General features: G+C 63.3%; 3 protein-coding genes across 5 annotated transcripts in view; all 3 read left to right on the top strand.

Annotated features, from left to right (window-relative positions):
- CORO1C (coronin 1C) overlaps positions 1-5,306 on the top strand; it is a gene marked incomplete at its 5' end in the record, with an annotated part of 56,879 nt that extends 51,573 nt beyond the window's left edge. The window contains 3 exons of one of the 2 annotated variants that reach the window (XM_082491501.1): positions 1,153-1,210; positions 1,302-1,547; positions 2,257-5,306. In XM_082491501.1, the coding sequence (XP_082347627.1) occupies positions 1,153-1,210; positions 1,302-1,547; positions 2,257-2,376 (424 nt within the window). In that variant the 3' untranslated portion in view covers positions 2,377-5,306. The remainder of the gene's footprint in view (positions 1-1,152; positions 1,211-1,301; positions 1,548-2,256) is intronic. The other variant, XM_082491502.1, reaches the window with a different exon arrangement.
- Positions 5,307-6,815: 1,509 nt separating this feature from the next.
- SELPLG (selectin P ligand) lies at positions 6,816-9,152 on the top strand. Its single transcript, XM_082491783.1, has 2 exons — positions 6,816-6,961; positions 7,757-9,152. Exons 1-2 carry the CDS (start codon positions 6,913-6,915, stop codon positions 8,938-8,940), a joined length of 1,233 nt encoding a protein of 410 aa, XP_082347909.1. The 5' UTR covers positions 6,816-6,912; the 3' UTR covers positions 8,941-9,152.
- A 6,461-nt stretch (positions 9,153-15,613) lies between these two features.
- TMEM119 (transmembrane protein 119) lies at positions 15,614-19,219 on the top strand. Of its 2 annotated transcripts, none has more exons than XM_082491728.1 (2): positions 15,614-15,734; positions 17,676-19,219. In XM_082491728.1, the coding sequence occupies exon 2, from the start codon at positions 17,702-17,704 to the stop codon at positions 18,461-18,463; it is 762 nt and encodes a 253-aa protein (XP_082347854.1). In that variant the 5' UTR covers positions 15,614-15,734; positions 17,676-17,701; the 3' UTR covers positions 18,464-19,219. The 2 variants fall into 2 exon arrangements, with proteins under 2 accessions (XP_082347854.1, XP_082347855.1); XM_082491729.1 differs by lacking the exon at positions 15,614-15,734 and adding an exon at positions 17,493-17,577.
- Positions 19,220-20,207: the final 988 nt, after the last annotated feature.

Here is a 20,207-nt window from a genome sequence, read left to right as displayed (position 1 = left end):
CAACCGTTCAGAACTGGAAAAGTCCTGCAGTGCAAGCCCTGTTCCTGCAGTGCACGTCAGCCAGCTTTCCGCAGGCGAGGAAGGAGCGTGGCAGGAGGGGAAGGAGCTGGGAGCCCTCTGTAAAAAACCCTTGTGGTTTTACCCTTGGTTTGCTGGGAAACCGAGCGCTGCTGCGTGTCGGACCCCGCTGTTGGAAAGACCTCTCTGCCACACTGCTGCTTCTCCAGTGTTTGCCGGGACCTGTGACACGAAGCGATACTTGTGCTGAGCGTAACATGGTACAAGCTCAAACTATGCTGGCACTTAGGTTGAGTCATTTATAAATGAATGAGTGATATCTAGCGGAATATACGTCTGCGGAAAACTTAGCACCAGGTTGGATACAGCCTACGCTGTCCACATATCGATGATAAACTTTTGGTGCCGAAGCCTGATACCGGCCTCCAGCTTGTACCCAGCAAGCGGGCTGGAAGCTGGTTTCAGGAGTTTAATTACAGCAGCAGTGCAGTGACCGGGGTGCAGCTCTGGCAGAGGAAGAAGGCAGCAGGAAAGCAGGTTTGGTGTCACTGCAGTGGCTTCTGGCACACCGCCGGTCGGGAACGTGCTGGACGTTGCCCTTGAAGCCTTTTGATGCTCCTTTGGTTATTGATGAAAGCAGGAGCCCCTGGAGGGGAGCAGAGCCTGCGCTGGCGAGTACTTCAGCAGCGGTGCCGGTGGCCAGGCTGAGGGTCTTGGAGTTTGGGGCACTGGCCCAAAGCAGGGCTGCCAGGGGTGACGGGAGCGTGGAGACACGTGTGAGTGGTGAGCAGAAGGCTGGCTGGTGTGTACCTGTAAATTACCGCTGTGGTGCTTGTCTGCACGGTCCGAGCAGCGGGCTGTGCCGCGCTGACAGCTCCTTCTAGCCAAAGTCTGACCCTCTGAAGTCGCCCGGTACCTAAGAGGGGAGCTTTGAATGCACCCAGGTGGTTTTCTCCAGCCCTTGCAGGGCTGCGAGTCCTAGCGCAGCCCAGCTGTGACTCCTTAGGGTTGCTCCTTTCCTATCGCCTCTGTCTCCTGGTACGCCGCTGTGCATGAGCGGCAGAACCGAGGCCGCCTTTGCCTGGCGTTGGCGGCCCTCACGTCTAAGTCGCACCTTTTTTTTTTCTTTCAAAGGTTCTTCAAGCTTCACGAGAGGAAATGCGAGCCCATCATCATGACGGTTCCTCGAAAGGTGAGCGCTACATGCTGCTTATGTGGGTTGAAGCCAGCTCGTGCCTTGCAGCCCCAAAGCGCTTGACCAATTCCTCTCCTCTGGCTTGCAGTCGGACCTCTTTCAGGATGACCTGTACCCCGACACAGCTGGCCCAGAAGCAGCTCTGGAAGCAGAGGAGTGGTTTGAGGGGAAGAACGCCGATCCCCTTCTCATCTCCTTGAAGCATGGGTACATTCCAGGCAAGAACAGGGATCTCAAGGTGGTCAAGAAGAACATACTGGACAACAAGCCTGCCGCAAACAAGAAAAGTGATCTCATCAATGCTCCAAAGAAAGCAGCTGATGCCTCAAACTCTGTGAGTAAAATCCACAAGCTTTTGGGGATAGTGGCCTCAGACACGATTACCAGGGTGCTGCGTCTCCACAAATAGTTATAACAAAGCTCAAGTGTGTATGGCGCAAGTACCCTGGGACTTGGGTGCCGGTGGGTGACCTGGACTTGGGGTGGTACTTGAGTTGTGGTGATCCAGGCAAGATTTCTGTAGTTCTGGAACATCACTGGGAATTGTGACACAAAGGAAAGCTTGGCTTGCTGTTCCAGCCACCCCCTCGCTTGGGAGAGCTTCTGCGCACCTCTTTTTTTGTGTAAAACCCAGCACGGACAGTGCGACAAATGAACCTCAGACTACGCAGGTCCAGAAGGAGGTTGTACAAATCTGTAATCGGGGGCTGTAGCTAACGTGGGGCACAGTGATGCGTGGAAGTGACGGCTGTCGGTCAAATAGGTCCTTAAACACCGTTAAAGGGCAGATGTTGGTGCGGTATGTCCTTGAAGCTCGCCCTGCTGCCGCTGGAAATGCTGGTCCATGCCCTGAGCGTCACAGCTGCGGCGGTGCCTGCGCCAGGCGTGCGGTGCACACTCGCCCCGCTCGCCCGCGCACCCTGGCAGGCTCACGGCACGCGAGAATCCCATTCAGAGGAGCCCCCTTGCTGCCAAATCTCCCGTCCGCAGAGCGCGGTCCCGCCAGCGCTCCTAGCGAATACCTGTCTTGTCTTGTCTTCCAGCAAAACGAAGCCAAATTGGATGAGATTTTGAAAGAGCTGAAATCTATAAAAGACACGATCACCAACCAAGACGAGCGCATTTCCAAGCTGGAGCAGCAGATGGCAAAGATCGCGGACTGAGCGGGGCGAGCGGCGCTGGCCCTGCCGCCAGCCCAGGCACATTCCAGTTCCCCAGTTCGGCAAGCAGCAGCGTGCAGCATTCCAGTACGAGCTTTCCTGTTCTCCTAAATTCACGTCAACGAGAGCCGATGATTAAAAGCCAAGCTTTTTAGTGAAAGATTTTTTTTTTTTTCCTGATGTTTTAATGATTTTATGTGACTGTGTCAAAAAAAGTCAAAAAGAATAAGTGCTACTTTTACAGTCTTTTTTTTTTTTTTTTTTTCCAGATGTTATGAATTCTTGAAAACAAATCCATTCTGACTTTCAATGTTGTGCCCAAATATCTTTTTCTAGATTTAGGGACCAATGCCACATTGTTCTTAAACATTTTTTTAAAGTTGCCAAAAAAAAAAAAAAAAAAAAAAAGTCGCTTTTTATTTTTCTTATTTGCCACTTTGCAGTATTTGTGTTTTAAATTTAAAGGGACAGCACTGCGTGTGTGTGCGTGCGTGTGTGTGCGTGTGTGCGTGCGCGCGCGTGGTGGGTGTTTATACCCTTCAGAGAACAAAGCTGAAGCTTTTTTTGTACAAATCTTCCATTCTGAACAATCAGATCGGTTTCCTGCGCAGGGTGGCCGAGGCTGCTGCTGAGACCCCTCAGAGATGGTCCCAGCTGCCTTTCCTGCCTCCCTAACGTCTCCCCACCACCACTGTCTGACAGTTTAAAGAAAAAAACAGCGCTGAACGAGGTGGTCTCGTGCCACAAAATGCCTCTTCTCCTTTTACACCCCACAGAATTTTTAAACTAGCATCGTGTTGCCCTTTTAAAATAGTCCCGTGGTTTGGATTCCTCTAGCCATGCCCGAACGGGCACGTTTTATTTACCGGTTGGTTTTTCTTTTTTTCATTTTGAGGCAGAACTTACTTTCACGCGGGAAATGTTTTGTATGTCTATCCGTGGAGTACGGAGTTTAAGGCGTGCCGTGGGAGACGCAAGCCGTGGGACATTGGCGGTCACCGGGTTCTCCGTGGTGCCCGTTTCAGCTGTACGCGTTGCTGTAAATACTTGTTTCTGCACCACCGCGCTCTTCGGCTCATTGACTTTTAAGACGCTTTTGAAAATCTGCGAGCTTGCAGTTCTCCGGCCCCTCCCGTTAGTACTGATGTTAGAAATTTAGACTCTGCTTCCAACGCAGCCTTAGCAGTAGCTAGGTGACTTTATCATGACGGGTCTCCGGAAACAAAATGCCTCCGTTATTTTTTTATAATTTTTTTTTTTTTTTTTCTTCCTCTCCATCATTCCTGCCTCACCCCCCAAACCCCACACCACGCTGTAAAACTTTGCAAGAAACTATTTGTTCCTGGATCGGGTGAGCGACCTCCATCCCCAGACCCCCTGGCGCTCCCAATCCTTTGGAGTGGAAGGGACCGGGGAGGGTGGTTTTGATCCCCAGTTTGGAGAACTGGTTTCTCCCCCGGTCCTTTGAGATCTTTGGGGGAGAGACCCCGTGAGCTCAAAAGCTCCTCGTGGAATTTCTTGGAGCTCCTCGTGGAATTTCTTGGATGCCTCAGCTCAGCAACCCTCTGCTCCGGTGGGGTCTCCCCTGCGAGGGGGGCTGCCCGTGTCGGGGACGGGGCAGGCGCGGGTCCCTGCTCGCAGGCGGTGTCCCCGGAGCGGGATCGGTGTCCGTGCCACCCCGGCACGCTGTGCCAGGCCGGATTGGCGCTGCCCAGCCCATCCCAACCCATCCCCGCAGTGCTGGGGAGAAGTCGGCAACCCGTATCGAATCCAAAGGTGGACTATGGGGTGGCCGAAAGCTCTCGGCGAGGAGCCTCCATAGCTGTCCCGGCGGGGGGTCCACCCCCGAAGCAGCTCACCGCATCCCCCGTGTGCGTGCACGTTTGTGTGCTTGCGAGCCCCCGCGCCAGAGCAGCATCCCCCCGCCCAGGGCGTCCCCGGCGGCTGCCGCGCGGCGAGGGGCCCGTCCCTTCGTCCAGGCTGAAGTCATCTTTTCGGGTTTTTTTTCCCATTAGGTTAGCTAGCGATCCTCAAACTCTCCATTTTTTCCAGTGTTTGCATGTTCAGAACTTACCAGATTAAAGGATTCTCTGTTCTGGAGGGATGTCTGTGTGTGCGAAGGCGGAAGCGCACCGTCGGGACGGGCAGGCGACGGAGCTGGAGAGGCGCGAGAACGGGACGCAGAGAGACAGAGGATGTGTTACAATTGCATAGCATGAAAGCTTCAAAAAAGTGGGTTTTCTTTGTTTTAAGTGGCGAGTACAGCAGGAGGGCCAAGCGTCCCCTGCCCTGGGTCCGTGACCAGCGATGCTGGCGTCACGGTCCGCACGCTCCGGGTTGTTTGAATGTTTGGTGACGTTTTTTTGTATTGCAGTAAATGGCTGAGATGATGTGTATTTTTTTTTTTTTATTATTATTATTATTATTAATTATTTTCTTGGGAAAACAAAACCAAACGTTAACGCTCCCCCAAACGGTGGTGATCTCTGTGTTGATTTGTACCTGTGACTTCAGGGTTGTGCGCTTGGGGACCTTTTGGTTTTTTTTTCTAATTGGAGGGAAATAAGTCTTCTGAGACGCTGGATTGAGATGCCCAGAGGAGGTTGGTGTGTGGTAGACGGTCCGAGGAGGGCGGCGGAAAGGCCGCCCTGGTTTTTAGTTTATAGCCTGTATTTTATTTAAATGAACTGATGCCTAGCCAGGCTCAACCGGAGTCAGTGCCTGAAGCTTTTTGTAGCCGTGATATCCCAGAAGAGAACCAGCGAAGTCCTGAAAGATGCGCTCTTATAGAGCGGCCATAGTATCTGTCCAAATATTTGCTTCCATTTTCAAAAGATAAAAGTCATTGATTATAAACTTCCTCTGGTTTGCTTTTTCTTTGACTCGCTGCGTCCTGCACCCGCTGCTGCCCGTTAGCACGTGTGCGCTTTAGGTTTTATCAGTCACCAGATGATTAAATGACGGCGCTACCCTTACCCGCAGCCATAGAAACCCGAGCGTGCGGGGCGGTGGCTGAACGGGGTCTGTCCTCTGGGACCCCTCCGTGCCCGTCCGCTCTGTCCCGGCAGAGCCGGAGCCCATCCCCGGCGTCACACGTTGCTCTCTCGCTGGTGATTTTCCTGCCGGTGACCCCAAGGGCTTGGCTGGATGCGGGATTTGATGGCACAGACTTGCTGGGGGAGCGGAGACGGGGGGTGACGTGGTCTGCAGAGGGGGCGGGGGGGGCTCGTTCTGCTCTGCCCCGGCTGAAAACTGCTTCGAGGGCGCAGGAAACCCTGCAACGGGGAAGAAAACCCAGGCTGGAAATGGCATCGCTCCATCCCCACTGGGGGTTGAGAGCCTTCCCCCCAGCACGACCTCCCCGGGGCCGCAGCGTTTCGCCCAGCGTTTCACAGCCGCCTCCCCCGGTACACCCCAACCCCGGCACAACCCCAAAAGCTCGGCCGTGCCTGGGGACGGGACAGGGATGCTCTCGGAGAGGCGATGCTCCCTGGCCGCCCGTGTGCACCCTGGACCCATCCCAGGGGACACTCATCCTGCAGCCCTGAACCCCGTTTTTGGTGCCTGTGTTCCCACGAGTGATCTGGGGCCGGGGGGCGGCAGGAACCAGGACCCTCTTCCAGCCTCCATGGCCAGGGAGATTTCCAGACGGGATGGGGTAAATCCGGCCCGCAGCCCGGGGGGGTTCGCAGTGCTGCCGGGGGCAGGCGGAGGCGGTGGGGCTGTTTACGGCCCCGGGCGGCAGTCGTGGGGCGTTTGCCGCAGATGCGCTCTTGCAGCATCCTTCCTGCGGCTGCACCTCCCGCCCGCTGCCCCGCCGGTGCTTGCGGTGAGGGTGGGGTATTTCCCAGCCGGTGCAGCCCCACGCAGATGGGGCAAAGCCTGGTGGCCCCCACGGCCCCCCGAAAGCTCCTCGGCCACAAGGATATCGGTACCAAGAGAAGGACACGAAGGCTCAGCGAATGCATTGAGCCAGGCCCTCCCCTCCTCCTCCTCTTCCTCCTCCTCACGGGTGAAGGCTGTTTGACGGTGTTGGGGGACCTCCATGTCCCCTCCTGGGGTGCTATGAGCTGCCCCCCCATCCCATCTGTGCCCACATCGTGCTGGGGCCAGGGGTGGGCTGGCAGCCCTGGCACCATGTTTGCCATCACTTCTGCTTTCGGGGTGGTGCGAGCCCCGGCGCGCAGCTCGGCAGAGCCGCCGGTGGGACTGGGCTGGCCAAGGGGCTCCCGCGGGGCACCCCGCACGCCGGGGAGGGGCTGGAGGCCCCTTTTTGGGGGGCACCCCACGTCCCCGCCGCCCTCACTGGGGGGTGCACGCAGCCCCTGGCTCTCGGTGGCCCCTCTCCCGGCGTGACGTCCTTCCCCTCACCGGGCTCTCCGAAACCGCAGCCGCTCTTCCGTGCCCGCCTTTCCTTCCCCGCTGGGGCGGGAGGCGCAGGCGGAGGGCGGCCCGCGACGCCCATCGGGTTTCGGCAGTTGCCCGGTGCCGGGGCTGCCCTCGCGCCCCCGTGCTGGCACAGCCGGACCCTCGCTGGTGATGGCCGCCGGTGCTGCAGCTCGGGGTCCCGCGGCGTCCCCCGGCAGAGGTGAGCCCCGGCGGGGGGTGGGTGCCGGATCGGGGCTGGGTGTAGGTGCAAAGGGGATGCTCGGGGTCCCCCCCCGGGCACGCATGGGTTGCCGCGCTCCGTGCGGTGCCGGTCCCTGGGGGTTTTAGGGGGCGGGTGGGCGCTTTGGGGATGTTGGAGCCTCCCGGAGATGCTCGACGCTGGGGGAGCGTTGATCGGTGTTGGGATGGTGGGCACAGGCACCTCGCTGGTGTCCACCCACCGGGGCTGCTGGGGGGCCCTTGGTGTGACGAGGGGGGGGGGGTTGGGGTGGCTTTGGGGTGGCTTTGCCTCTCCTCCTGCTCCAGCGCAGATGCGGAGGCACATGGTGGCCTCGGCCCGCGAGCCCCGTGCCAGCCCGGCCGGCGGAGGGGGAGGATGGGCCCCACCTGGGGAGGGGGGGGGGGGGGGGGGGGGATCGATGGAAATGTGTGCGACATCTCTGCGGTTTCATTTCTGCACCGGGGGGGAGTCATCCTGCAACTGCCCGTCCCGCAGCAGCCATCTCCATCGTGGCTCGTTTCCCATTTCCAGACACTCAGCTTCCTTTTCAAAACTTTCTTCTCCGAGCGGGACCGACCCCCCCGCAGGTGGGGGGCAGCTCAGCTCTGCCCACCACGGCCCCCCGCAAAACACAGGGCCCCTCTCCGGGAGGAGGATGCTTCCCCCACGTCCATCCTTGGGGCCATTTCCAGCCTGACGGATGCAGCTCAGCATCCTCCCGCAGGGGAGCGGTACCCCAATTTCATCTGCCCTCTCTGTTCCCCCCCCCAACAGGTCCCATGGCGCCGGGCTGGGCCGTGCTGGTGATGCTGGTGCTGAGCACCCTACGGGCGTGCGGGGCCGTGCCGGCACCGGAGCTGCGGCAGCACCGCGAGGTGCAGTGGGTCTGGGGGGCGGCCGGGCGGGCGCAGGCTGAGCCCTTGCCGCTCTCCCGCAGGAAGAGGGACAATGGCGAGCAGCAGCCCAGCACCACCGCGCCGGGGCACGGCCACGCTGCCACCGCCGTGCCCAGCGGCGCTAAGATAGGTTCCCCCGAGCCCGACCCCGTGCTGGGCTCTGAGCCACCACCGGCGCCCGGCACCAACGCCAGCCTGCACCGGGCGCTCCCGGTGCCCACCAGAGCCGATCCCATGGACGAGACCGATTCCCCCGAGCCCGACCTGCTGCTGAGCTCTGAGCCACCACCGGCGCCCGGCACCAACCCCATCCTGCACCGGGTCCTCCCGGTGCCCACCACAGCCGACCCCATGGATGAGACCGATCCCCCTGACCTGCTGCTGAGCTCCGCGCCACCGGCAGCACCCGGCACCGGCAGCCTGTACCGGGTGATCCCGGTGCCCACCACAGCCGACCCCATGGATGAGACGGATTCCCCTGATCCCGACGTGCTGCTGGCGGAGCCCAGCACACACGCAACGCCCCAAAAGAGCATCACCACCGTCCCCAGCTGGCTCACGTCGCCCGGCGAGGAGGGGACGGTGGCCGGTGGCACGGACAGCGGCTCCTCTGCGGCGCCACTCTCGGCGACCCCCCCGGCCCTCGGCCCCACCACCACGGGTTACAGGAAAGTCAAGAAAGCCGGAGGTCCCCCCGCGCCCACTCATTCAGCCCCTTGGGACATGAAGCCCAGGGGGACGGCGGTGCCGGTCCCCTGGGACCCCAGCAGGGTGATGGGCAAGTGCCTGCTGGCCATCCTGCTGCTGGCCCTGGTGGCCGCCACTTTCATGGTGTGCACGGGGGTGCTGGGGGCCCTGCTCTGGCGGCGGGCGCGGACGGCGCACCGCCAGCTCAGCCCCACCGAGATGGTCTGCATCTCCTCCCTGCTGCCCGACGGCGAGACGGCCGCCAACGGCTCCAAGCCCGGCCCGGTCCGGCGGCCAAAGCTGCTGCTCGACGGTGGCTCCGAGGCCGACGGTGACAACCTGACTCTCAGCAGCTTTCTGCCAGAGCACTCCTGAGCCACGAGGATGGGGTCCTCCATCCCAGAGCATCGGGGGGACCGGCGGCTGCGCCGTGGGCACGGTCTGAGGTCCCGGTGCTGCCGTGCGTGGGGGTGAAGAGGGGACCCCCATCCCCTTGGGTCTGAGTTTTGGGCAGGCGTGATGGGGTGCCGATTTCCCCCAGGACGAGCTCAGCCCTCCAGGCCGACCCCATTAAAGCGTTACTGGGACATGGTGGTCTCTTCCTGGTGGGGTCGGTGCCCACCAGCCCCCCCCCCCCCCCCCGGCCCCCTCCTCGCTCCAACCACCTGCCCACATCTCCCTGCCGAAATTTCGCTTCTCCATCCTCCTCCCCCAGCAGCAGCCCCAACCCCCCGGGGACCAGAAACCAAACCCATGGCCACCCCCGTGCTGGGCTGGGAGCCAGACCCTGGGGATTTGGGGACCGCAGCCTCCCGGGAGGACCCCCTTCCCGGCGTGGGGCTCGGCCTCGTGCCGCGGCGTGGGAGCGGAAAGGGTGGCGGTGCTGGGGCGGAAACGGCAGGGAGGGGGGGACGGGGACGGGCACGCTGGTGGCGTAACGTGTTCCTGCCCTGCGGTGGCCCGCAGCGAGGCAAGGGGACGCATCCGGGACCGTCACCGCCCGTCAGGGTGGTCCTCGGCACTGCTGGTGTGCTCAGGGCTAGTCCCCGGTGAGCAAAAGGTGGCCACAGGCTCTTGGTCTCGCAGGGTGGCATTGTCCCGCCTGGTTGTGGCTGGGACCAGGAAGGATGGGGAGAGCAGAGCCATGAGTGGCCACCAAGGGTCCCACCATCCTGCCTGCACCTGGGGACCGAAGTGGGCTCAGATTTGTTCCCAGGTCCCACCTCCCCCCAGTGTGCCGGTGTCAGTCACCCCTCGAGCCACCGGCCCGATCCCTTTCCCCGTGCCCGGCCCTGGAGAGCCACCCGAGGGGAGCAGAAATGGCCCAGGACTGTCCCTGCCCTGCCAGGCTTGGTGTCACCACATTCCCATCCCTGTCCCACCGGGTTCAGCGTCCCCATCCCACACCCCCATCCCCACCCCAGCTGGGCTCAGTGTCCCCATCCCTCCCTCCATCCCCGTCCCCACTGTGACCAGGCTCAACGTCCCCATGTCTCCATCCCCACCCCGACCCAGCCAGGTTCAGCATCCCCATCTCGCATCCCCATCCCTCTCCCACCAGGTTCAGCATCCCCATCCCACATCCCCATCCCTCTCCCACCAGGTTCAGCATCCCCATCCCGCATCCCCATCCCACATCCCCATCCCTGTCCCACCAGGTTCAGCATCCCCATCCCACATCCCCATCCCTCTCCCACCAGGTTCAGCATCCCCAACCCCCATCCCCATCCCCATCCCACCAGGTTCAGCATCCCCATCCCCCATCCCCATCCCGCATCCCCATCCCTCTCCCACCAGGTTCAGCATCCCCATCCCTGTCCCACCAGGTTCAGCATCCCCATCCCACATCCCCATCCCTCTCCCACCAGGTTCAGCATCCCCAACCCCCATCCCCATCCCCATCCCACCAGGTTCAGCATCCCCATCCCCCATCCCCATCCCGCATCCCCATCCCTCTCCCACCAGGTTCAGCATCCCCATCCCTGTCCCACCAGGTTCAGCATCCCCATCCCACATCCCCATCCCCATCCCACCAGGTTCAGCATCCCCAACCCCCATCCCCATCCCTCTCCCACCAGGTTCAGCATCCCCATCCCACATCCCCATCCCTCTCCCACCAGGTTCAGCATCCCCATCCCGCATCCCCATCCCACATCCCCATCCCCCTCCCACCAGGTTCAGCATCCCCATCCCACATCCCCATCCCTCTCCCACCAGGTTCAGCATCCCCAACCCCCATCCCCATCCCCATCCCACCAGGTTCAGCATCCCCATCCCCCATCCCCATCCCGCATCCCCATCCCTCTCCCACCAGGTTCAGCATCCCCATCCCTGTCCCACCAGGTTCAGCATCCCCATCCCACATCCCCATCCCTCTCCCACCAGGTTCAGCATCCCCAACCCCCATCCCCATCCCCATCCCACCAGGTTCAGCATCCCCATCCCCCATCCCCATCCCGCATCCCCATCCCTCTCCCACCAGGTTCAGCATCCCCAACCCCCATCCCCATCCCCATCCCACCAGGTTCAGCATCCCCATCCCACATCCCCATCCCTCTCCCACCAGGTTCAGCATCCCCAACCCCCATCCCCATCCCCATCCCACCAGGTTCAGCATCCCCATCCCCCATCCCCATCCCACATCCCCATCCCTCTCCCACCAGGTTCAGCATCCCCAACCCCCATCCCCATCCCCATCCCACCAGGTTCAGCATCCCCATCCCCCATCCCCATCCCGCATCCCCATCCCTCTCCCACCAGGTTCAGCATCCCCATCCCTGTCCCACCAGGTTCAGCATCCCCATCCCACATCCCCATCCCTCTCCCACCAGGTTCAGCATCCCCAACCCCCATCCCCATCCCCATCCCACCAGGTTCAGCATCCCCATCCCCCATCCCCATCCCGCATCCCCATCCCTCTCCCACCAGGTTCAGCATCCCCATCCCTGTCCCACCAGGTTCAGCATCCCCATCCCACATCCCCATCCCTCTCCCACCAGGTTCAGCATCCCCAACCCCCATCCCCATCCCCATCCCACCAGGTTCAGCATCCCCATCCCCCATCCCCATCCCGCATCCCCATCCCTCTCCCACCAGGTTCAGCATCCCCATCCCTGTCCCACCAGGTTCAGCATCCCCATCCCACATCCCCATCCCCATCCCACCAGGTTCAGCATCCCCATCCCCCATCCCCATCCCTCTCCCACCAGGTTCAGCATCCCCATCCCGCATCCCCATCCCGCATCCCCATCCCTCTCCCACCAGGTTCAGCATCCCCATCCCACATCCCCATCCCGCATCCCCATCCCACATCCCCATCCCTGTCCCAACGGGGCATCTTACGCCTCCCTCGATGTTTGCAGCACACATTTGGGCAGCGAAGCGTTTCGGCACGCGCTCGAGACGTCGCTGTGCCACCCCGTCCGGAGCTGAACCCGGGGGTGCGCAGCCACCTCGAAAGCCGCTTTCGGGGGTGGCCGTCCCCCGGGGCGGGTTGGCAGCGCGGCGGCTCACCTGCGCCCCGGCCCCGCCGCCTGTTTACATTTGCGCTGTGCTTCGGATATTTTCCATCTGGGGCCTCCCCGCCTCGCCGGCCCCGCTCCCTCCCGCAAATGTAAATGTTTACGGGTGAGGCAGCGTGGGCGAGGGGATCTGCAGCCGGCGGCGGTGGCCGGTCCCCAGATGGGACACCCCGAGCTCTGACCGGTGATGCCACCCTGCCCCGACCCCGCTGTGTCCCCACGCCATGCGTGCGGGTGCCGGCGCTGTGCCGTGCCGAAAAGCTGCCGCGGGTGTTCATGGCTCGGCCGTAACGGGCACGGAGGAGCTTGTGCCCCCGGGTTCTCGGGGCCAGGCTGGGGACCGGGAGCCCGCAGGGACCACCGTCACCCCCAGCCCCACTGTCCCTCGGATGCTCCCATCATCCGGCTTCACCCCACAGCCCCTCCTCCGGCCTCTGCCATCCGTCCGGGTGGGGATGAGGCTGGGGGGGGTGTCCCAAGAAGGCGGATGGGACCCCCGGGATCGCTCCCGCTCTCACCCGGCCCCATCCATGTGGGAGCGCAGCGAAGCAGCGAGGATAAACTTTCCTCCACCGCCAGATGCCGGGAGCCGGGAATCGCCCTATTTGGCATCGGCGGCGGCGGCTCCTGTCGGGCTGCCATCTCCCAGCTCACGGCAGAGGAATCCGCAGCACGGCGGTGTCACGGCGCGATCCTCGGCACGCGCCGCCCCCGGCACACCGCTGTGCCGTGCAGCGGGAGGGCAGCCTGCGGTGCACGGGGCCGTGGGTGGCACGGGCGCTGCGCCGGGCACGGTGCTCTACACGCCGTGGCACGGCGCACGCCGGATCAGTCCCGTTCTCCCCCACCACCGCTCCGGTATTTTGCTGGCACAGCAAAGCGCAGCCCAGTGAAGCAAATTACAAGCAGAGCGAGGCCGAAATGGCTCAAATTGCAGGTTACGGCGGGCCGGCTGTGCCGCGGAGCCGAGCCCTGTGGGTCCCCGCGTTCCAGCTGCCCCAAATTACAAAGCGGGGCGCGGGCGGCGCGGCCCTGCCCAAGGCCGAGGGGCGCAGCCCTCCCCAGCCGCAGGCAAAAACGGCATCGTAATGGCCGGTGGGCGCTGGCAGCCCCCGCACCGCCGCCACCCCGGGAAGAGCCCAGGGCTGGGATGGGGACCCCGGCCGGGGGCTGGGGAAGGGTGGGGAGCCGGGACGAGGAGGGATGGGGATGATGGGCAGGGTGGGACGGGGACCCTGGACAAGGAATGATGGGGACTGGCTGAGGAGGGATGGGGATGCTGGACAAGGAGTGACGGGACATTGGCCAGGGAGGGATGGGGACACTGGTCAGGATGGGATGGAGACCCCGGACAAGGAGGGATGAGGACACTGGACAAAAAATGTTGGGGACTCTGGCTACGGAGGGATGGGGACACTGACCTGGATGGGAGTGGGACACTGGCCAGGATGGGATGGGGACCCCGGACAAGGAGGGATGGAGACTGGCTAGGGAGGGATGGGGACCCCGGACAAGGAGGGATGGGGACACTGGACAAGGACAAATGGGGACACTGGACAAAGAGTGATGGGGACTCTGGCTGAGGGGGGGTGGGGATGCTGGCCAGGATGGGACAGTGACCCTGGCTAAGGAGGGCTGGGGACCGTGGCCAGGACGGGCACACGGAAGGGAATCGCGGCCCCATCCCCGGCCGGGCTGCAGGAACGAGTCCGGACGCCGCCGCTGGCACTGCTCCAGGCCGGCTCGGCTCGGCAGCGCGGCCACCCTTGCACCACCCCCCATCCCCCCCCTCCTCCTCCGGCCTTCCTTCACCTTTCCCCCTTCCCCTCTAAGATTTCAGCACCGAGCGCTTAAGGCCGGGAAAAGCCGCCCCAGCAGCTGTGCGGAGCCGCCGGCTGCAGACAGACAGACGGACCCGCTATTTCTGGGAGCCACGATTACATTTGGCGACAGTGGGAGAAACCCAAACGGCGCCGGGTTCCGCGCCGTCTTCCCGGTGCCACTGGCGATGGGGACAGGCGCCCTCGCCCCCAGCCCCAGGGTGGGCGCGGGTCCCCGGGTGCCGTCGATGGCTTTTTTTTTGGGGGGGGGGGGGGATGTGGCCGTGTCCCCGGGGAGGCGCGCGGAGGCGAATAGCGGGAGGATGAGGTCACCGGCGGCGGCTGCAGCCTCTTGAGCAACTTCAGCCCAGGCGGGGGGGGGCAGCGGGGGGGGGCAGAGCACTGCTGGTGCCGGGTGTCGGGGGGGACACAGGCGGTGCCCCCAGACCCCCCAACCCAGAGGCTGTGCCCCGGGGAGCCGCGCAGCCACTGCGTTGGCCGGGGGAACCGCAGGGGTGGTTTCTGCACCCCTGCCTGCACCCCTGCCTGCACCCCTGCCTGCAGCGCTGCCTGTACCCCTGACTCCATCCCTGCCTGCGCCTCTGCCTGCACCCCTGACTTCATCCCTGACTCCATCCCTGCCTGCGCCCCTGCCTGCACCCCTGACTCCATCCCTGCCTGCATCCCTGCCTGCACCCCTGACTCCATCCCTGCCTGCATCCCTGTCTGCACCCCTGACTTCATCCCTGCCTGCATCCCTGCCTGCACCCCTGACTCCATCCCTGCCTGCATCCCTGCCTGCACCCCTGCCTGCACCTCTGCCTGCACCCCTGACTCCATACCTGCCTGCACCCCTGACTTCATCCCTGCCTGCGCCCCTGACTCCATCCCTGCCTGCGCCTCTGCCTGCGCCCCTGACTCCATCCCTGTCTGCACCTCTGCCTGCACCCCTGCCTGCACCCCAAGGCAGAGCTGCCTGTGCTGCGGACTCTCCGGACCGGGGCATTTAGGAAACGGTCTCCTGAAATCAAGGCCGGGTGGTGGTGGTGGTGGTGGTGTCTCAGGCGCCGTTTGCCCCCGTGTCCCACTGCCAACCTCCCGTGGTGTCGGGGCGCCGTCCCCCTCTGGCCCCCGCGTGGCCTCGGTGGCCGTGCCCCCACGGCTGGTGCCCGTGCCCAGGCAGGGCAGGAGGGTTTGGGTCGCAGGGCTGGGCACGGGGGCAGGATCGGGCCCTGGGCTGCGGTGCCGGGACCCGGCCGTGCCGTGAAAGGCAGTTGGGGGGGGCTCCCGGCACGGCATCAGCGGGAGGCGGTTTGGGGGTGCCAGCACCCCCCCATCCCCATCCTTTCTCCCCCCCCCCCCCCCGGCGGCTCAGCCCCACGGCCGTGGGATGATGGAGTTTTACCTCCGTCCTCATGGGCAGAACCACCCTCGCAACAAACTCCCCCGCCACCCCCTTCCCCCACTTGCGCCCCAAAAAGCGTCCCCCTTCCGGCGACGCTGCTGGGACGACAGGGGGCACCGGGAACTCCCCCTTTTGCTGGAAGCCCCCCTCAGCCCCCAGCTGGATTTCGGCTGGGAGGGGGCTGGGGGCTGCCTGCCCCTCGCCGGCCTCCCACGCTCCCTCCCCAAACCGGCCCTAATGAGAACAAGCTGGTCCCAGGCTGCGGCGCAGGAGGAGGAGAAGGAGGAGGAGGAGGAGGAGGAGAAGGAGAAGGAGGAGGCTCCATCCCGGCAGGCAGCAGAAAGGGGCGCGAGGCGACGAGGTGCGCGGGACAGACCCCCATCCTCCCGGCTCCCTCCCGCCGACGCGGCGGCTGCAGGCGAGGTGAGGATCCCGCCGGCAAGCGCCAGCCCAGCTCCCCAATTTTGGGGTGGCTTCGGTCGCGGCTGCCCCACGAGCAGGGGTGCCGCGGCGAGGACTGGGCACGGTCCCCGCGGCGGGACGTGGGATGGAGCCGACCGCGTGCCCGGGCACGGTTCGGAGGATGCGGCGCGCCCGGACAACATCAAAATCGTGACTTTGCCGAACGTTTGGGGAGCGGAGGGAAGAGAAGAGGGGTTCGCCTGTGTCCGGCCGAGCCGGAGCCAGCGATGCACTGCGGGTCTGGGGTGGCGATGGGACGGGGATGGAGATGGGGGTGGGGATGGGATGGGATGGGATGGGGGATGGAGGGCTGGTGATGGCCATGGGAATGAGCCCCGCTCTTGGCATGGATTTGGGCTTTGCTCGGCCCCACCGTTGTTCCGGCTGCTCATCAGCTCCGCTTACTAACGGGGAATTAATGCCTTCGCCGTCTCCCTGCTGCAGCAGAGGGGCCCCTCTCTGCGGCGAAGGTGGCGGTGGAGGAGGATGAAGGGGCTCATCCCAACCCCCCCCAAAAAAAAAACCTTGTCCTGGCGGTGCTGCCGTTACGGCAGCGAGCCCAGAGCCCACGGCAGCGGCGGCAACCGCAGTGAGCCGGCAGGGTCGGGGGTCCGGGGGCGCCTCCCGCCTCCGCCGCCGCCGTTTGTTTGCTCTGGTTTAATGCAAACCAGATTTTGCAGCCGGGACGGAGCCTGAAAGCCAAATCCCGCTGCTGGAGTGCCTCCCGGTTTGCGGCGCTGCTGGGTTGGCTTTGCCCGGAGCGGGGGGGAAATGGGAGGCGGGATGGGATTTGGGGTGGGGGGGCGGACTCAAGATGAGGGAATTGTTCCAGGGGGTCCCCGCTGAGGGATGCGGGGAGCTGGTTCGCGAGACCTTCCCGTGGGGAGAGCTCCGGGAACGGCCCAATGGCGTTACGTGGCACGGCGCAGCCGAAACGCGCTGCCGTCCCCCGGGAAGGCGCCGCGACGCGCTGGGGAGGGTCGCACCCCACTCCCGAACCCCACGGGGGTGCAGAGCTCGGCTGGGGGTTCATCGCTTTGGGCTGTGTGTGCGGGGATGGGAAACGCTCATCCCATGTCCTACGGCCCCATCCGGCACAGAAGAGCGCGGCACGGCGAGGGGATGGAGCTGGACTTCACCGGGGATGCTGGGGCAGCCGGGACCCCCCCACCCCATCCACTGCACCCCAGCTCCGGGGGTGTCCCTTTACAAAGGCTCTGGGGGGAGGGGGGGGTCCCGCACCCAATCCCGGCACCGCTCGGCCGCCGCGGCGGCACCGGGGTGAAATCCTACCACCAACCTATTTTTAGCCACGCTCAAGCTGGGAATCGTTTTGTAACGGTCCGCGCCGGGACGAGCGGTTGGGAAATGCCGCTCGCGCCGGGGGCCGGCCCCTTCTGCAGCGTCGCCTGTGTCAAAGTTTCCACTGGAAACCTCAATTTCTCAGGAATTTTCTAATCGGCCAAATGACCGTTGTCTGAAGTTGGTTCTTGGCGGCGGCCCCGGTCCCCTGGCCGCGCACGCAGCGTCCCCCAGGCTTGAGCAATCCGAAATCCAAACCAGCAAATCAGCTGGTTTCCATCTTTTTTTTTTTTTTTTTCTTTTTTTTTTTTTTCAGCAGCAGCATCTCATTGCAAAACAAACGCAGCCCCTCGCTTGGCGTCGGGGCAAGGAAAACCGAGCCGCTTTTTTGCTTTTCTTAAAGGAAGTTCAGCCGGGTTGGATTCAGCCGGAGCTAACCGTCGGCGGTTCGAGGCTTCTGCTTGTCCTCCCCCCTGTGCCGGAGCCGCACGCGGGGCGCGGGGTGGGCGCACCGTGGGGCTTCGCTCGGGACAGGGCTGGGGAGGGGGGTCTCGCTCTGTCGGGGTGTTAATATTTTGCCCTCCCCTCTGCGTCCCGCAGGCTGCCGTGCACGAGCCCCAGGGGAGATGGCGGTGCGGCCGGCGATGGGCGCGTGGCTGCTGCTGCTGCTGGCGGTGGCCCCGGCGCGCTCGGCAGCACCCCGGCACGCCGCGGTGCTGCCCGACGGCGGGGGCAGCGGGGACGGTGAGGAGGTCTCGGCCACGCCGCCTGTCCACCGCGTGACGCCCGGGATCGGCCCCACGGTGGGGGACGCGGCGGGGACCACAGTCACCAACAGCTCCGCGCCGGGCGGCGTGCTGGACGGGCTGGTGGACTTCTTCAAGGAGTACATGCTGCTGGTGGTGGTGGTGGGCTCGCTGGCCTTCGTCCTCCTCTTCATCATCTGCGCCGCCGTCATTGTCCGGCAGAAGCACAAGGCGTCCGCCTACTACCCCTCCTCCTTCCCCAAGAAGAAGTACGTGGACGAGCGGGACAAGGCGGGGGGGGCCCGGGCTTTCAACGAGGTGCCGGAGAAAGCCCCCGACCCCGGTGCCGAGGAGCCCCTCGACTGCAGCCGGCAGCTGCAGGCAGACATCCTCGCCGCTGCCCAGAACCTCAAATCCCCCCCCAAGGCACCGCTGGCCAACGGGGCCCGGGGGGAGCAGAAATCTCCCCCCGAGGAGGAAGAGGAGGAGGAGGAAGGAAGCAAAAAATCAGGTGATGAGAACCCCGTTGAGCCCCCTCCCCAAAATCCAGGCGCCGAGGAAGCGGCGGGTGCAACAGCAGCAGGGGGTGAGGGGACCCCCAACGCAGCCCAGGACGGCCCCCTGACCCCCCCCGGCATCTAGGGGGAAGGGACACGGTCCCGGGTGAGCCCGAGGAGCCACCGGCTCGGGGGGGGGGGGGGACACCCTGCAGACCCGCGATGGACATGGTGGTTTGTTGCTCCATACGTACGTGGTGGCTCAAGGAAGCCCCGATGAAGCCCCCCCTGCTCCCCCCGACCCCTCCATGGCCCACCAGCCCTCGTGCCAGCTGGACACTGTGGCAAAGCAATGGGGTTTTTTTTGGGGGGGGCAGATGGTGGTTTTGGGCAGTGCTGGAGTGCCGTTATCCCGTTGGCTCCTGCTGTCCAAGCGGATTTTCCCCATCCCTGACCACCGGGTGGGCACCCGCCCCCCTCCCCTCTCTGGTGCTGCGCCGGGCAGCCCTCACCCTCCGCCACACACCACCAGCTTTCTCCAAAATGTAATTTTACTAATTAGTGACATCCTGTCCCCTACCGGGAGCTGCATCCTCCGGGCAGAGACACGGCACTGCAGCCGGGGGGGTCTGTGCAGCCATATCCCCCCACTACCCCCTGGCTGTGGGGAGGGGGACAGGGGCTGGACCTCGGGCACCGTGGGCTGGCTTTGCCATCGCTGTGACCACCGAGGACAGGACGGCCTTGGCCATCCTTGCCCAGCTATGGGGACACTGGGAAGGGGATGTAGTGGCAATGACCCGCCCTCGGCCATGACCTGAGGGCAGCCCAGAGCCCCGCTGGACTTTTGCCTTATTTTCTTAAGCCCTTCAGCTAATAATAAAGATATTTCCTCCGCAGAGCTCCTCTCCCGTGTGTTTCTGCAGCTCGTGGCGTGGCCGAGTCCCCAAATCTGTTTGCCCCTTCAGGGCCCTCCCTGCATCACGCTGGGGTTGGGGTGCAGCCGGTTTCGGCTCCACAGGTGCCCCCAGAGCCCGGCAGGCGCAGCCGGCCCGGCCATGCTTTGGGGTGAAGGTTATCTGTGTGGGTGAAACCCCAGGAGAACGCGCTTATCGCTCACAAAATCTGTACGTCAACGCGCCATTTCTGGGAAACTTTTATCTTGCACCCCACAGCTGAGGGCGGTGGAAGGGGGGGGGAGCTGCGGTGCTGCCGCACACCTCAGCACCGGGACGCAGCTGCCCCCGGCAGGGACGGCAGGCAAAGCTGGAAGGCAACACAACCCCATATCCCTACATCCCCATATCCCAAGAGCGTGCTGGCTTTTACCTCCCTCTTGCACTTTGTCCAGTAGCTCTCACAAGCACAATGAACCGATTCTGTCCCAAAGCGGACATGGGCATCTAGAGTTTCCCTGAATTTTTGTATATATATATATTTTTTTTTTAACTGGGAAACCACAGGACTGTTCCCAGGGAGCGAGGCACGTTCCTCCTCGCTGCAGGAGACGGGGCCGTGCCCAGGGCCCGCGTCCTGCACGTGGGGTGGTGCCGAGCTGAGGTATTGCAAGAGCGATCTTGTGAGCAACAAACCACAGCAGCAAGAACACGTGGCCTGCTCTGCTTTTAAAAAACCCAAAAGTTGTGGACAGATGTATCCGAATGAGGCACTTATGTTTAAGTGTGGGTTTTTATGTTTTTAAAACACTCTAGCTATGAAGGAAAAAAAAAAAAAGGCAAGTTAGGTTTCTTGGGTGGTTTAAAATCTTAAGAGGAGGCAGAGTTTTAAAATGTGTTTTCTGTTTGCTTTGGAAATCCATGGAAATACTCCCCTGGAAAAGAGCAGCCACCAGAAGGCACAGGAGAGCGGGGCGGCCAGGAGCAGAGGGT

This window comes from Vanellus vanellus (genome assembly GCF_965231255.1).
Source record: "Vanellus vanellus genome assembly, chromosome: 16".
Lineage (NCBI taxonomy): Eukaryota > Metazoa > Chordata > Aves > Charadriiformes > Charadriidae > Vanellus > Vanellus vanellus.
Note: the sequence above shows the minus strand (reverse complement) of the source record. Positions and strands in the feature narration are given on the sequence as shown.